Below are 16,097 nucleotides of genomic sequence, written 5' to 3'. Positions count from 1 at the left end.
ACTACCATTGCCAAGTGCTTATTAAGGGGCAAACACAGTATTAAATTTATTCTATAAACTGTCTAATTTTTTCTTTACATAGAAAAATACATGATAATTATCATAATCCTGAAATGTGGAAAAGCACTTATTCTACACCAGTACCTGTGCTAAGCATGATTCTCATTAATCCTTATTACAATTACTATTTTGCACACAGTGTTTTGTTTTAATATTTATGATAACTGAAGTATTATGATCCCCTATTTACTAATGAGGAAAAAAAGGACTCAGGAAGTTTAAGACATCTGCCCAATGAAACTTTAAAAGAGATTTTTATATGTCAGATATGTTCTTTGCAGCCTAGAAAATGATGCTGTTTTTGCCAGGGCTTACTAAGATTCATTTAAAAAATAAAATAGTCCCATGGAGGAATCTTAAGAGATTCTGCAGAAAAAACCTGAATAACCATGATGTTCCTGGAGCAATTTTAAAGGCAGTGAATCTAGATAGCCAGATATAGTGAAGATAAATAGACACATAGATAGGCAGGCAGACAGACAGGTGAGAGAGAGAGAGAGAGAGAGAGAGATGATAGATGGTAGATGTTATATAGACAGATTGATGAACAGATATTTAAAATGAGAGGGAGAGAGAGAATGAGAGAGAGAGAGAGAGAGATCGATCTCCAAAAATAAAGAGAGATCTATTTTATCTCTGGTCTCTGGTATTGGTAAAAGACAGCGGGAACTGAAAGCAATATTATGGATTAGAGGATTACCAAATAGCTAACTATCTATTTTAAAGTTCCATATTTTCTTACTTGGCCACTAAAATGAGCATCCAATGCAGACTAGAAAAATCCAAGGAAGAAAGGATCCCAGGAACACATAAGAAAAACTATATAAAAGTACAGTTCTGTCAACCTTCATTCAAGTAGACTACTCTAAGATTTTCGTAGCCAGGAAATTCAGGATACTGTGATAAGACAGAGTGTAAATCAATGTATACCTAGAGGAATTTCATAGAGAAGTACCTCAAATTTTGAACTCACTCAGTAGAGCTATTAAAATGCAGAATATGTATTCTTATACTCTCAAAACTTGAGACACTTTTGAAATCATATTTCACAAGCCCCTACATCAAGGTTGCTATAAGATGCACAATGGGGTTTTCAGGTAAAGATCCACATGACCTCAATGGAATTGTTTTGTAAATATACCTATCCAGGCAACCTATCTTCCCTTCTTATGAAAACTGCTGGAGCCATAGTTCTCTAATATACTTTGTAAACAAACAAACAAACAAAACCAATCAACCAAGAAGAAAAAAAAAAAAAAAACCCACTAAAACCCTGATCAATGATTCAGAGCAGAATAGCCAAAGTATACATATACTTTCATACTAAAGAATGCACCCTCTGTGAGGAATCCCTAAGGTTAGTGTTTGAGTGCTCTTATTAATTGCAACTCTGGAGACCTAAAGCATTTTAGCATTAAAGAGTGAAAGGCAGTCAGCCTGTGTACAATTTTACATTAGTAATGACTTATAAATGCCACTGTAAGGCAGCTCTATCCACTGGAATAGGCAGTGCCATCATTAAAATGCCCATTTCTTTAGAGGGTACGCATAGATAATAAATGGGCTATCGACTTTTACTGCTTTATTTTTACTAAAACTACATAGTGAGTCTATGGATTCCAGCAATTCCTGGTGCCTGAGGTCTGTGAATCAATGATGTATTTGTAATAAAAACAACTGAACCATCCATCCATTATAGGTTCATAAAGGAAATTTGTTTCATGTTATATGTTTGTATGAGTGTTCCTGCTATTTAAGGATTAAGTATTCTAATGTGTGCTTCTGTGAAGAATCATTTTAAACTGATAGCACATTAAAAATTATTAAGGCAAACAATGCCTTAATTTAGGCCATAATCATTATTGGATTATGACTAAGTATTTTTAAGAAGAAAATTTTATAAACCTTTCACCTGAAAAAAAAAAAGAAAAAAAAAAACACTAAATTTAGAGACTGATCTCTCTCCCATCATCTTTTAACTGACCTCTGATTTATTTACCAGTGTTGAAACTGCTGGCTTTATCTTGCTGTAGATTAAAAAATGCAAACTGAAGGCTTTCTGGTAAATTCCACCCTTAGACATGCTTTAATTGGCCCAGACATTCTTGCACTGAAGACAGTCTTAAATACGAATTAGTATCTATATGTCTAAAACTCAGGGGACTTATAAAAATTCAGAGTCTAACCTTCTTTTAAAAGCTTTGAAGACCCAACACCACTTGGGCCTATGTTAACACACTGTAAAAACTGGAGGTGAGCAACATCTACCCCTCCAAAGTGGGCACCCACCAGTGAATCTGATACAACCTCAATAACTTCAAATCCTTGTCACCGGGGGTAAGTACCTATTGCCTTTTATCATCTTACATCCAGCTGCTTTAATCATTTATTTTTACTTTTTCATATTATCTTCTGGCCCAGTAAGCAAAGCATTTGTGTTTGTTGAGTCCAGCTTTAGTAGGTATTTGGCCACACCTTTAATTTGAAAGTCAGAAAAGCCCTTCCCTACTGCAAATGGTTGTCCATACTGCAGGGAGAGTGACTCTTATCACACATCGGGGCCTATCATGGGGAGGGGGGAGGGGGAAGGGATTGCATTGGGAGTTATACCTGATGTAAATGACGAGTTGATGGGTGCTGACGAGTTGATGGGTGCAGCACAGCAACATGGCACAAGTATACACATGTAACAAACCTGCACGTTATGCACATGTACCCTAGAACTTAAAGTATAATATTAATAAAAAATAAAAATAAAATAAAATAAAATAAAATAAAATAAAATAAAATAAAATAAAATAAAAAAAGAAACAGCGAAGTCAAATCCTGTTACTGCTATGTTCAAAGCCCTCTCATTTTCTGTAGGTCCAAAGTCCTTACTCTGCCCTAACACCTCCCACCTCCATGACTCTGCTCCCTCCCCGCTGCTCTCCCCTGGCTCATTCTGCCTTAGTCGCACCAGATCTCCTTGCTGTTCCTCAAACTCCTGTCTCACAGCCTTTTGTACTCCTTGTTCCTTCTGCCAGTGCTCTTTCCCTAGATATGCCATTGCTCAGAAGTCACTTTTTCACTGAGATCTCCTCTGACTATATTCTTTGTATTTGCAAACTCCAAAAGATCAACAATCCCATTCATTCTTCCCCACCTTATTTTTCTCCATAGCACATATAAATATAGGTATGACATATTTTTAACCATATTTTCATACTTTTATTCTCTCTCTGCTCCTGTCAGAGGCGTGTGAACCAAAGCAACTCCATCTTGAATAGGAGCTGGATAAATAAGGCTGAGAGACCAACTGGGCTGCATTCCCAGATGATTAAGGCATTCTAAGTCATAGGATGAGATAGGAGGTCAGCACAAGATACAGGTCATAAAGACACTGCTGATAAAAACAGGTTGTAGTAAAGAAGCCGACTAAATCCTAGCAAAACCAAGCTAGCCACAAGAGTGACCTCTGGTTGTCCTCATTGCTTCACTCCCACCAGTGCCATGACAGTTTATAGATGCCATGGCAACATCAGAAAGTTACCCTATATGGTCTAAAAAGGGGAGGCATGAACAATCCATCCCTTGAATAACCATAAAAATGGGCAACCAACAGCCTTCAGGGCTGCTCTATGGAGCAGCCATTCTCTCATTCCTTCACTTTCCTAATAAACTTGCTTTCACTTTACAGACTCACCCTGAGATCCAAGATCCCTCTCTTGGGGTCTGGATCGGAATCCCTTTCCTGTAACACTCCCACCAAAATGCCTTCCCATGAGGCTATTTTATCTGTTGCTTATCCCCATGTGGCTGCTGTGTTCTCGGCATCTAGAACAGCTCTGAGAGCATAGTATGCATTCAATTAATATTTATTGAAATAGAAGCAGAATGAATACGATTCTGGCTTTATTTTCTGAAGAGCCTCATGTGTTATTTGCACTCACAAAGACAAAGATTTCTGCTGTCTTTCAGGTGGCACATAAACAGCTAAGGTATATAATAAGGTAAAATTAAAATATGTCTATACAAATTGGAAGAAAATTATCTTAATGAACCTTTAATAATATTCTAAAGCAGATGAAGGGGATCAGAATATGCCATCCCCAAATATTCCACTTTGGCATAAGGATTATTTTGAGCTGAAGGCAATTAAGAAACCAGCAAATACAGAAGGAGCTCTCTCTGCTTTCCTCTTTTGTGCCTAAAAGCTGGGCATAAATTTCACTTTTGTAAGATAAATTAATATTTGTAAAGGAAATTTACATGGGTAAAAGCGTTCTCTCCTGTACCAAAAAGAAGAAAATGAGACAGCTCTTACTACTGGAGGGACAAACTTTACTAAACAGTCCTTATTTATCATACATTTCCTAGTCAATTTACCTGCTTCAGTCCAAACTTCCTTTTCCTTTGTCTAAAATCTTCTCCATACTTTGTTACTCTTTGTTAAAAAGGTACTAAGCCCCTGGGTCTAACTCCCTCTTTGGGGTTTTTGCTTCTTTTATGGGAAACCTCTGTGTGTGAAATAAACTTCTTCTGTCAATCTGACTTCCCTCAGTTTAATTCACAGTCCCCAGCTCCATAACCTAAGGGGGAAGAGAAAAGTTTTTCTTCACTTACACAGAGATACAATTTAATTCAGTATGGCCACTGAAATTAAAGTATAGGAATGTTGTGAGTTCAAAAGCTTGTGCTACTCAGCAATTGTTTTCAAATCAATTTTCTCCTCTCTCTGTCACATACACATGTACACATACACATACACAGTGCACACACACAAACCTACACACAGATGGTGGTAAGAAAGCAGATGGATGAAATATTAAATATGAATAAAAATAAAATACCTAGGTTGGGCACAGTGGCTCAATCCCAGCACTTTGGGAGGCCAAGGCAGATGGATCATTTGAGGTCAGGAGTTTGAGACCAGCCTGACCAACACTGTGAAACCCCGTCTCTCCTAAAAATACAAAAAAATTAGCCAGACATGGTTGGTAGCCGCCTGTAATCCCAGCTAATCTGGAGGCTAAGATATGAGAATCACTTGAACCTGGGAGGCGGAGGTTGCAGTGAGCCAAGATTGCACCACTGCACTCCACCCTGGGCAACAGAATAAGATTCTGTCTCAAAAAATGAATAAAATAAAATAAAATACCTAAGTTAGGAGAGAATTTTTTTCATAAGCAAATAAGATCCAATATTCAAAATGTAAAAAGAAAAACAAAAAAAGGCCCAAGCCTAATTTCCAGTATATATCTATAACTATGACTTTGAGATTCTTCTTACCTTTTTTTCTTCTTTTACCAGATTTCACTCAAAAACTTTCTCCTCTGTTCTCTGGCAGGTAGGAGCACTGCCCTAGCACTAATTTAAAGAGAACCCTACATATGATTGATATGTAAATTCTGATTGCCAGAGCTCAAATACTCTTCATTCGCATACGCTAATTTAAAAATAGGTTGTTACCTCTGTTCTGTGCTTGAGAAGCTAAAACCCAACGGTGTGAATTGTAGGAGTTAATTCAGAAGTTTAGAGAGCTTGGACCAAGTCTACAAAATACCCTTCTGCCTAGCCACTGATTAACCAAACACTTCCACTGGGCAAGACATTTAGAACAGGATAAGCACTTGAAAAAAAAAAAAATGTACAATGAATTAAAATTATTGAAGTTTCCATTTATGCCTACACTTGTTATTAATACCTAAATAATACTTATTTCTCTTATTATATTGTGATGTCAGATAATAATCAATAATTCCATGTGGATAAAATAAAAATAAATAATGGCTCATAACCACACATCTAACCAGTTGTGTAATCAATTTGGGAGGCTGAATCTATTTTAATGCTAAATCATTAACACATTTCAGCTTCATTTAGTATTCTGAGAAGTATTGTATGTATGTGAGAGAATAATTAATAGTTGTATTATTTTATCAAGCTCAAGAAAACCTCATCTGCCTAAAAATCTATTTTTCCATTTTGTCTACTGTATTGAAAGCTTATTTATACTTATTTGTATTATGATTATTTTTTATCTCAGTTAAATATTTTAGGTACAGAGTTGCTTATGTTGAATAGAAATGCTCTTATGCCTGTGGAATTTCAAACCAAAGGAGAGTGAAAATACAAGAATAACAGCTGTTTCACTTATTTCACAGCACATTTATATAAAATTTGATTAGGGGAGATCTGTCCAGGCAATTTAGTAACATATCCAAATGTGCAATATGTACCTATGAACTACGCTTATTTCTAAAAGTGACTGGAGGCAGCTTATAATTCAAATGGCTCAGGTGCAATAAGCCAAAAACCTTTAACATGCACTGAAATTACCTGTTTCCCTGCCTACTAGGTGGAGATTGACAGTATACATCTTTGTTTCACAGAATTCACCATGGTCTGACACACTGTAAGGCCTTCATAAATATTTATGGAAATAGACCAATACAAAAAAAGCTGAATGTAGGATAGTATATGAAGACACAAGACAACAAAGAAATAAGCTAGACAGGGAAGCAATTTTAGATATTTTTAGCATACAAAGTCTAATAGTGTACTCTTGGCCTTGATATTAAAAAAGCAGATGGGACATGGTGGCTCACGCCCGTGAGTCCAGCATCTTGGGAGGCCAAGATAGGAGGATCACTTGAGCCCAGGAGTTCAAAACCAGTCTCAGCAATGCAGGGAGACCCCATCTCTACAAAAAATAAAAATAAAAAATTAGCCAAGCATGGTGACACACACCTGTGATGTCAGCTATACAGAAGGCTGAGGTGGGAGGATTATTTAGGCCTGGGAGGTTGAGGTTGCAGTGAGCCATGATTGCACCACTGCACTCCAGCCTGAGTGACAGAGTGAAATCCTGTCTCAAAATAAATAAATAAAATTAAAAATTAAAAAGGCAAGTGACATATTACCTTCCACAGATTCAAAAGAAAATGTGAGTCTGTTTTGTGGTACTCACCCAGTGATAGAGTTTGGTGATCTTCTGGGGATTTTTTCTTATAAGGAAAGAATACTTTAAAGTTGAAACATGTGAATCAAATGTCTGTAACCAGTTACCTGAACTATAGATTAAAAAGTAAAGAAAGCAACTGGTAACAAATGCTGAGACATTGCCTGATGTTACAGTACGTGCTCAATAAAAGGTTGAATGAATCAGTTAAGTGACATGTATGAGCCTGTTATTGTCATCAAGCAGCTGCTTCTGTGTTTATTGGGTCTGTTACCTAGGCACTCACAAATTCTATACCTATAATCAATACGTAGTTTAAACACTTAAAACAGTCCCTAAATTGGTATTGTTATAATAAAGGTGATCCATCTAATAAAATGTTGTGGTTTTATACTTACTCCTTAGTGGAGTGATAATCTCTACATTTTGGGCAAACTTGCAAAATGTAATTACATTAATTTTGAGGTCATCACACACACTATATATATATACACATACACGTGTGTGTGTATATAAACACATAGTTCCATTTACAGTCATAAATTCAGCCTTATCAGAAAATTGCAAACTATTATCTTTCTGCAACTACCAATGTAGGTTTTAAAAATGTATGTCCTGAGGTTTTATTTACTCCTCAGTATTGTCCAGGTTTGTGATTCCTTGCAGAAATTCAGTTGTGACTATGTTTGTTTGAGATGAATGTGTAGCATAAATTAGGCCATTTATAATCTGTGTAAATTATCCCATAATTAGAGATTTATCAACCCAAGGGGTGAGAAAACAACCTTGTTTATCTTAGCAAAGGAGTCACATCTAACTCTCTATATAATGAGTTATATATAAGAGTTATATATAAATGCAATCACAGTTCGTATAAATGCCAACCGTAACTCATATGAGTAAAATGCTGGGTTCTTCAATTATCACAGTTCCTTCAGTATCCTCTAGAATTAAAATCTTAGTTTTGATGTACGAGAAAAATAATCAAAATACTTTTTAAACATAAAAAGACAGTGTCATGACTTTTAAAATACATATTTTTAACTCTAGCTGAAATGATGCATTCTGATTATGACTTTGATATGTGTCATTTCTTTTTCACTGACTACAAAACTTTTATATAAAAACCACCATGCATTTGATAACACTTTTAATAGGTTGCTAAATAATTAAGTTTTAAGTGTTTAAGGAGTTACTGTATGATTGTGATTACACTTGTCTCAACGCCTGGTTCTGGAGAAACAGCCTCACAATCCTTAATTTAATCTCAAAGAAATATGCACAGTCACCCTTGGATCAGGTGTTTACTTACTGCCTACTAACATGTAAGCTGATATTGAGAGATCACAATGTGCTAGCGGCCCTCACTCTCGGCATCTCCTCGGCCTCAGCATCCACTCTGGCAGCACTCCAGGAGCCCTTCAGCCGGCTGGCCGAGACCAGAGCTGGCTCCCTCTGCTCGCGGGGAGGTGTGGAAGGAGAGGCACGGGCTGGAACCGGGGCTGCACGCCTCGATCACAGGCCAGCACGAGTTTCTGCGGGCGCGGGCTCGGCAGGCCCCACACTCAGAGCGGCTGGCCTGCGCCGGTGGCCCAAGGCAGTGAGGGGCTTAGCACCTGGGCCAGCAGCTGCGGTGGGTGCGCTGGGTCCCCCAGCAGTGCCGGCCCTGCACTCGAGTTCTCAACGGACCTCAGCTGCCTCCCCGCCGGGCAGGGCTCGGGACCTGCAGCCCGCCATGCCCGAACCCCGCCCCGCGCGGTCGGCTCCTGCGTGACCCGAGCCTCCCTCAACGAGCGCCGCCCCCTGCTCCTCAGCGCTCAGTCCCACCCACCGCTCAAGCACTAAGAAGTGCCGCCCGCCACGCAGGACTGGCAAGCAGCTCCGGCCGGCACCCTGGTCCGGGGTCCACTAGGTGAAGCCAGCTGGTCTCCTGCGTCTGGGAGGTACTTGGAGAACTTTTATGTCTAGCTAAGGGATCCTAAAGGCACCAATCGGCATTCTGTGAAATGGACCAATCAGCTCTCTGTAAAACGGACCATTCGGCTCTCTGTAAAGTAGACCAATCAGCTCTCTGTAAAATGGACCAATCAGCAGGATGTGGGTGGGGCCAGATAAGCGAAGAAAAGCAGTCTGCCCCAGCAAGCAGTGGTAACTCGTTGAGGTGCGCTCCGCGTTGTGGAAGCTTTGTTCTTTCTCTCTTTATGAAAAACTTTGCTGCTGCTCACTTTTTTGGTCTACGCTGCCGTTGTGAGACGTAGCACTCACCTGCCAGGCTCTGCAGCTTCACTCCTGAAGCCAGCGAGACCACAGGAAGAAGGAGCAACTCCAGAGGCGCTGCCTTTAAGAAGTTTAACACTCATCGCGAGGGTCCGCGGCTTCATTCTTGAAGTCAACGAGACCAAGAACCCACCAATTTCGTACACAATATGAGAAGAGAAAAAATAGCTACCGTGTGATTAATATCTCCAATGTAAAAATTTACAAGTGCCTAATAACACACATACACACACAAGCTGACAGAGAACTGTAAGGCGGGACCTGTGGCCAGCTCAACTTGTAATCTAAGTAGTGAGCTATATAGGAATTACTTGGATTTATAGAGCCATTATTAAACAGGATAACTACTTAGTTGGCCAGCTCCCTAGATTAATGACCTATATATTAATAACTATATCATGACTCTAAAACTAAGCTTTAGCCAGCCTCTCCAAATCAATTCATTTCACAAGTAAGAATACTGTTAGCATCATATGTATATTCTTTCCTTTGCTACCCTCTTTACTACTACTACCTATATCACTGATGTGCCATTCCCCACACCAAAGTATTCTGAAATTTTTTCAAGAAAATCCTAAAACTTTTCCTTTGGTATCCCCCCTTGACCAGTACTTCAAATATCACTGATTCACCACTCCCCATACCAAAGTATCTTTAAAATGAATCAACAAACGTTATAGGATATAGAAATAATCTGTTTTGCCATAATATTTTCTTGTCATATCCAATTAGATATACATTCATGCATGTGTATCTGAATTATGGTAGAAGTAAGGCATAGCACTTTCTGAGAAAGTAAACAAGTTCAAAATTGTCTTTCCTAAGAAAAATGAATTATTTTATCATGCTGACTTTGTAATTATTAACAGTGTTGCCTTTTAAAACAACATCTAGGTAGCCTTTTAATCCTAGAAACCATAAAAGAAGAAAAAACAAATTAATTCTATTAACCTAGCTATGTTCTTGACCTCAACTGAATCCCAAAGTAAAATTATTCTGGTCAAAAATATTTTCATAAAGATGAATATACTATCTGAATTAAATAAATCTTCAAATAATATGTTACATGATATTTCTATATTTTGGTAAATAATTTTATCTCCTTGTGCTATTGTAATATAATTAAAATCATACACTAAAAATTACTCTAAAATCAAAACAACATTAATTTTGACAGTTGATATGTTGTATCTAAGTATATTAAATGTGATTTAACAATGAAATCACAATTTTTAAATGTACACTTCTAAGATTAAAAAGAGAGGAAAAAGCCACAAAAATTTGATTTAAATATAAGAATTTACTGCTGGGTTGAAATGTGTGTCAATATGTTGCTGAAAGAAAAAAAAAATTATCCCTTCTTATTCACATTATCAGATTCAGAAACTAATTTTAATCAGGGAAGTTATATTAATTTACTTAAAAATATATTCTAGTACTTAATAAATGCAAGATATTGTTCAAGGCCCTGTAAATACAGTAGTGATTAAGCCAGGCAATACTGGGACTCAAATCTTATGGTAAATTATATTTTAGAGGAATAAAGTAAAATCTGGTAGGCAGATAATAAAATTTAAAAAAAAAAAAGTAAAAAATAACATCTAGTCTTCCATAGAGAATTGAAATAGAATGATACAAAAAGGAGTAACTGGTAAACTTGTTTTTCAGAGAGCATGTCTCCACAAAAATGATAATTATAATGAGGATTGCAGAGGAAGTTATCAGGCAAAAATGAGGAGGAACAATCTAAGCAGAGAAAATAACTAATGCAAAGTTGGGTAAAAACTGAAAGCATTCCCCTTGAAATCCTGTACAAGACAAGGATGCCCTCTCTCATCAATCCCATTCAACATAGTACTGAAAGTCTTGGTCACAACAGTCAGGCAAGAAAAAGAAATAAAAGGCATCCAAATAGGAAGAGAGGAAATCAAATTATCCCTGTTTGCAGGTGTGATTCTATACCTAGAAAACCCCATAGTCTTTGTCCAAAAGCTCCTTGATCTGATAAACAACTTCAGCAGTCTCAGGATAAAAAATCAACACACAAATATCAGTAGCATTCCTATATACCAACATCCAAGCTGAGAGTCAAATCAAGAATGCAATCCCATTCACAATAGCCACAGAAAGAATAAAATACCTAGAAATACAGCTAATCAGGAAGGTGAAAGATTCCCTACAATGAGAATTGTAAAACACTGCTAAAAGAAATCAGAGATGACACAAACAAATGGAAGAACATTCCATCCTCATGGATATGAAGAATATTGTTAAAACGCCCATATTGCCCAAAGCAATGTACAGATTCAACACTATCCCTATCAAACTACCTACAACATTCATCACACAATTAGAAAAAAAAAAACTAGGGAACCATAGTTCTAAAATTCACATGGAACCAAAAATAGCTCAAATAGCCAAGGCAATCCTAAAATTCATATGAAACCAAAAAAGAGCCCAAATAGCCAAGTCAATCCTAAGCAAAAAGAACAAAGCTGTAGGCATCACATTGACTGATTTCAAACTATATTACAAGAATACAGTAACCAAAACAGCATAGCATTAGTACAAAAACAGACAAATAGACCAATGGAACAAAATAGAAAGCCTAGAAATAATACCACACATAGGTAACCATCTGATCTTTGACAAAATTGACAAAGCCAATGGGGAAAGGACTCCCTAGTCAATAAATGGTGCTGGGATAACTAGCTAGCCATATTCAGAAAATTGACATTGGACCTCTAACTACACCATAGGCAAAACTCAATTAAAAATGGATTAAAGGCTCAAATGTAAAAGCTAAAACTATAAAAACTCTTGAAGATAACCTAGAAAATATCATTGAGGACACAGGTCCTGGCAAAGATTTCATAACGAAGATTGTCAAAAGCAATTGCAACAAAAACAAAAATTGACAAATGGTACCTAATTAAACTAAAGAGCTTCTGCACAGCAAAAGAAACTCTCAACAGAGTAAACTGACAACCTACAAATGGAGAAAAAATATGCAAACTGTGCATTTGACAAAAGTCTAATATCCAGAATCTATGAGGAACATAAGCAAATGTACAAGCAAAAAGCAAACAACCCCATTGAACGTGGGCAAAGGACATGAACAGACTTCTCAAAAGAAGACATACATGTAGCCAATAAGCATATGAAAAAATGCTCAACATCACTAATCATCAGAGAAATGCAAATCAAAACCACCTTCTTACACCAGTAAGAATGGCTACTATTAAAAAGTCAAAAAATAACACATGCTGGAGAGGTTGCAGAGAAAAGAGAACACTTATACATTCTTGGTGGAAATGTAAATTTATTCAGCCACTGTGTGAAACAGTTTGGCGATTTCTCAAAGAACTGAAAGAAGAAATATCATTTGACCCAGTAACCCTATTATTGGGTATATACCCAAAGGAATACAAATTGTTCTACTGTAAAGAGGCATTCATGTGTATATTCACTGCAGCAGTTTTCACAATAGCAAATATATGGAATCAACCTAAATGCCCATCAGTGGTAGACTGGATAACATGGTACATATACACCATGGAAAACTATGCAGCCATAAAAAAGAATGAGATCATGTTCTTTGCAGTAACATGGATGGAGCTTGAGGACATTATCCCAAGCAAACTAACACAAGAGCAGAAAACCAAATACCACATACTCTCACTTAAAGTGGGAGTTAAACATACAGACACAAAGAAGGGAACAACAAACATTGGTGCCTACTTGAGGGCTGGGTGAGAGAAGGGTGAGGATTGAAAAACTACCTATCAGGCACTATGCTTATTACCCTGTGACAAAATAATCTGTGCACCAAATTCCTGTGACATGAAATTTACCTATATAACAAACCTGTGCATGTATCCCTAAAACTAAAAAAAAAGTAAAAAAAAAAAAAAAAAAAGAAAAAGAAACCCAGAAAATCATTGTGGCTGGTAGATACACAGAAAGCAATGGTGTGCTGGTAAATATTTAACAACTGGTTCTTTAGAAAAACACATGTATGTATTCAGAAATGTCCATTAAATTTATTATAATTTTACTGATGTAAAATATGTAAAGCACATAATCTGCAAACAATAAAGAAATGCACAATGCTTTCTATAGTAATTTCTATACAGCTAATTGATTCTCTTGGAATATTTTCACTGAGTTTTGATGAACTCCTGTATCTGTTATCAAACTATGGTTGTAACTGATAAATGAGTTTAGTTCTGAAATAAACGTTTTTTGATATTTTTGTTTACTTTCATGAGCAAGACGAAAGTGAAACAAAAAGACATACGGTGGAACTTCACTTGCTTATCAGTGATGTGAACAACTTTTTTGCTGCATTGCACAAGTTTCCAAATACTGGAATATTTCTTCAATTTTTTTGTGCTATTCACAATGTAACAGCTATAGACACACCCTTTTAACTTTAGTCTGCATTTTAAACATTTTCTCATATCTAGACAATCAACAAATCATTAAATGAAACTCTATTTTGTAATACTTGCCAATTTCTGCGGTGTAAATACTCCCTTCAGGGTTGATTTCTGGCTATAAACATGACTTCATTGAACATGAAGTTGGGAAAGGATGTGCAGTAGTACAGCATTATATGGTATTTCTACTGTACACATACAATATATAAAAAGACACCAAAACATTGAGAATAGTAAAATATAGTAAAAATAACTAGGAAATAATGACCTTGGAGTAGTTATTATATTTCCTTATAATGCAATCTACTTAATTGTAAGATTATACAATATTTGCAATAGTCGGTTTTAACAACTGGCTTGCAAAATTCCTGAAAATTTAACAACTGGTTCTCACAGGTCAAGTGTGCAAGCCAGCTTGAGCACACTGGTGTAATATAGACATACAGTAATATTAATGAGGCTGCAGATGTAAACAGAGACATATCTGGCAAGGGCTTGTAAACCAATGCAGGGAGTTTTTATTTCATCCAAAGAGTAAAGTTAAGCCATCAGAGAGTTGAAATCCAGAGAGAGAGATATGACTCAATTTGTGTTTTAAAATGTTCCCTCTCAGTGTTCTGGAGAATTAATTTCAAGTAGGTAAGAGCAGAAGCAGTGACACCAGCCAGAAGCTACTGGAAATAGTCTAGGCAAGAGATAACCAGGGCTTAGACAAGAATGGGGACGATGATTTGGAGGCAGACTGACAGTGCTTATTGATGGTTTGAGGTGGGGGCAGCACAATCCTTAGATTAAACCAAGAGGACCCACATATCACAGTCATAAAAACATAGAAAGTTTTTTTTGTTTTTTTTTTTTTTTTTGGTTATAAGAAAGATTTTTGAAACCTTAAACACCAAGCATAATTACACAGAGAGAGAAAGAGGCCCCACGCGGTGGCTCACGCCTGTAATCCCAGCACTTTGGGAGGCCGCGGCAGGAAGATCACCTGAGGTCGGGAGTTTGAGACCAGCCTGGCCAACATGGCAAAATCCTGCCTCTACTAAAAAATACAAAAATTAGCCGGGTGTGGTGGCATGCTCCCCAGCTACTCAGGAAGCTGAGGCAGGAGAATCGCTTGAACTCGGGGGGCGAAGGTTGCAGTGAGCGGAAATGGCGCCGCTGCACTCCAGCCTGGGAAACAGAATAAGACGCAAAGACAGAAAGAGAGACAGGGAGAAAAGCTGAACTGGCTCCGTGAGGCGGAGGAAATGCGTTTGAGAGCTAATGAGCAGGGCTGAGGGTTGAAGGTGGCTATGGGAGGAACAAATCATGGTTTGTGCATTGGAAAATCAGCAAAGGAGTGGCTACTTTTGTTTTAAGTTGGCTTGCTGGCCAGGCACAACGGCTCATGCCTGTAATCACAACACTCTGGGAGGCCGTGGTGGGCGGATCACTTTGAGGTCAGGAGTTCAAGACCAGCCTAGCCAACATGGTGAAACCCCATATCTGCTAAAAAGACAAAAATTAGCCAGGCGTGGTGGTGCGCCCTTATAATCCCAGCTACTCAGGAGGCTGATGCAGGAGAATCTCTCCATCCCAGGAGGCAGAGGTTTCAGTGAGCCAGATTGTGCCACTGCACGGCGACAGAGTTAGACCCTGTCGCAAAAATGTATAATATAATATGATATGATAAATTATGATATAATTAATATAATATAATATAATATAATATAATATAAATTTGGCTTTCTAAAATCACCTGAAGTCAATGTCTAGGCAGTTATTTCTCTCTCTTCTCTGCTTGGAAGAGCCTGAACAGTCTGGAAATCCTGTGTTGGAAAAGTAAGATATGAAAGAGAGGCACTGCCCCCACCTCTGTCTCTAGGGGTTCATTAGGTCAGTCCTAGCTCTGGGTGGATCCTGAGCTGAACCCAGCTTCTACTTTTTCCTGCCACATACATCAGTACTAACCAGGTTTGTCAGGGTTGACCCTACAAGGAGGGGAACTCCTTTTGCCTCCAGATTTCAGAATGATAACTTCAGTGGGAACGTGGGCTGGGTCACGGGGATAGCTTGGTCTGTAATTTTTAACTACAACTTACGATATGCAGGCTTCCATTTAAACTCCTATTTTATGTCCCACAAATGTTAAGGACAATGCGGGAGGAGAGGTAAAGGAAAAAGAAAAGTCCAAGATTACTTCTAGATTTTTGACTAGATATCAGCATGATTCACTTGATCAACTTCCCACAAATCAATCTAAGTTCAACAAACTTCCAGTCAAAATCCAATTATACTTTCAAAGAGGAATGTGGCAATGTGATTTGACATTTTTAAGTTAATTCTGAAAAAGAAGAGTAAAATTTAAAAAATACTTGTTAAAGTATTAAGCC

The 16,097-nt window shown here is 37.5% G+C and overlaps 1 protein-coding gene across 30 annotated transcripts in view; it reads right to left on the bottom strand.

Annotated features, from left to right (window-relative positions):
• ADGRL3 (adhesion G protein-coupled receptor L3) overlaps nt 1–16,097 on the bottom strand; it is an 864,507-nt gene that overhangs the window by 508,236 nt on the left and 340,174 nt on the right. Inside the window, exon 1 of one of the 30 annotated variants that reach the window (XM_021939126.2) lies at nt 8,316–8,558. The exons of the other annotated variants lie outside the window; for them this stretch is intronic. Coding sequence (XP_021794818.2) covers nt 8,316–8,328 — 13 coding nt within the window. The 5' untranslated portion in view covers nt 8,329–8,558. Of the gene's footprint in view, nt 1–8,315; nt 8,559–16,097 lie in introns of those variants that run through there. 30 annotated transcript variants of the gene reach the window in all.

The sequence above is a fragment of the Papio anubis genome, chromosome 3, assembly GCF_008728515.1.
Source record: "Papio anubis isolate 15944 chromosome 3, Panubis1.0, whole genome shotgun sequence".
NCBI lineage: Eukaryota > Metazoa > Chordata > Mammalia > Primates > Cercopithecidae > Papio > Papio anubis.
Note: the sequence above shows the minus strand (reverse complement) of the source record. Positions and strands in the feature narration are given on the sequence as shown.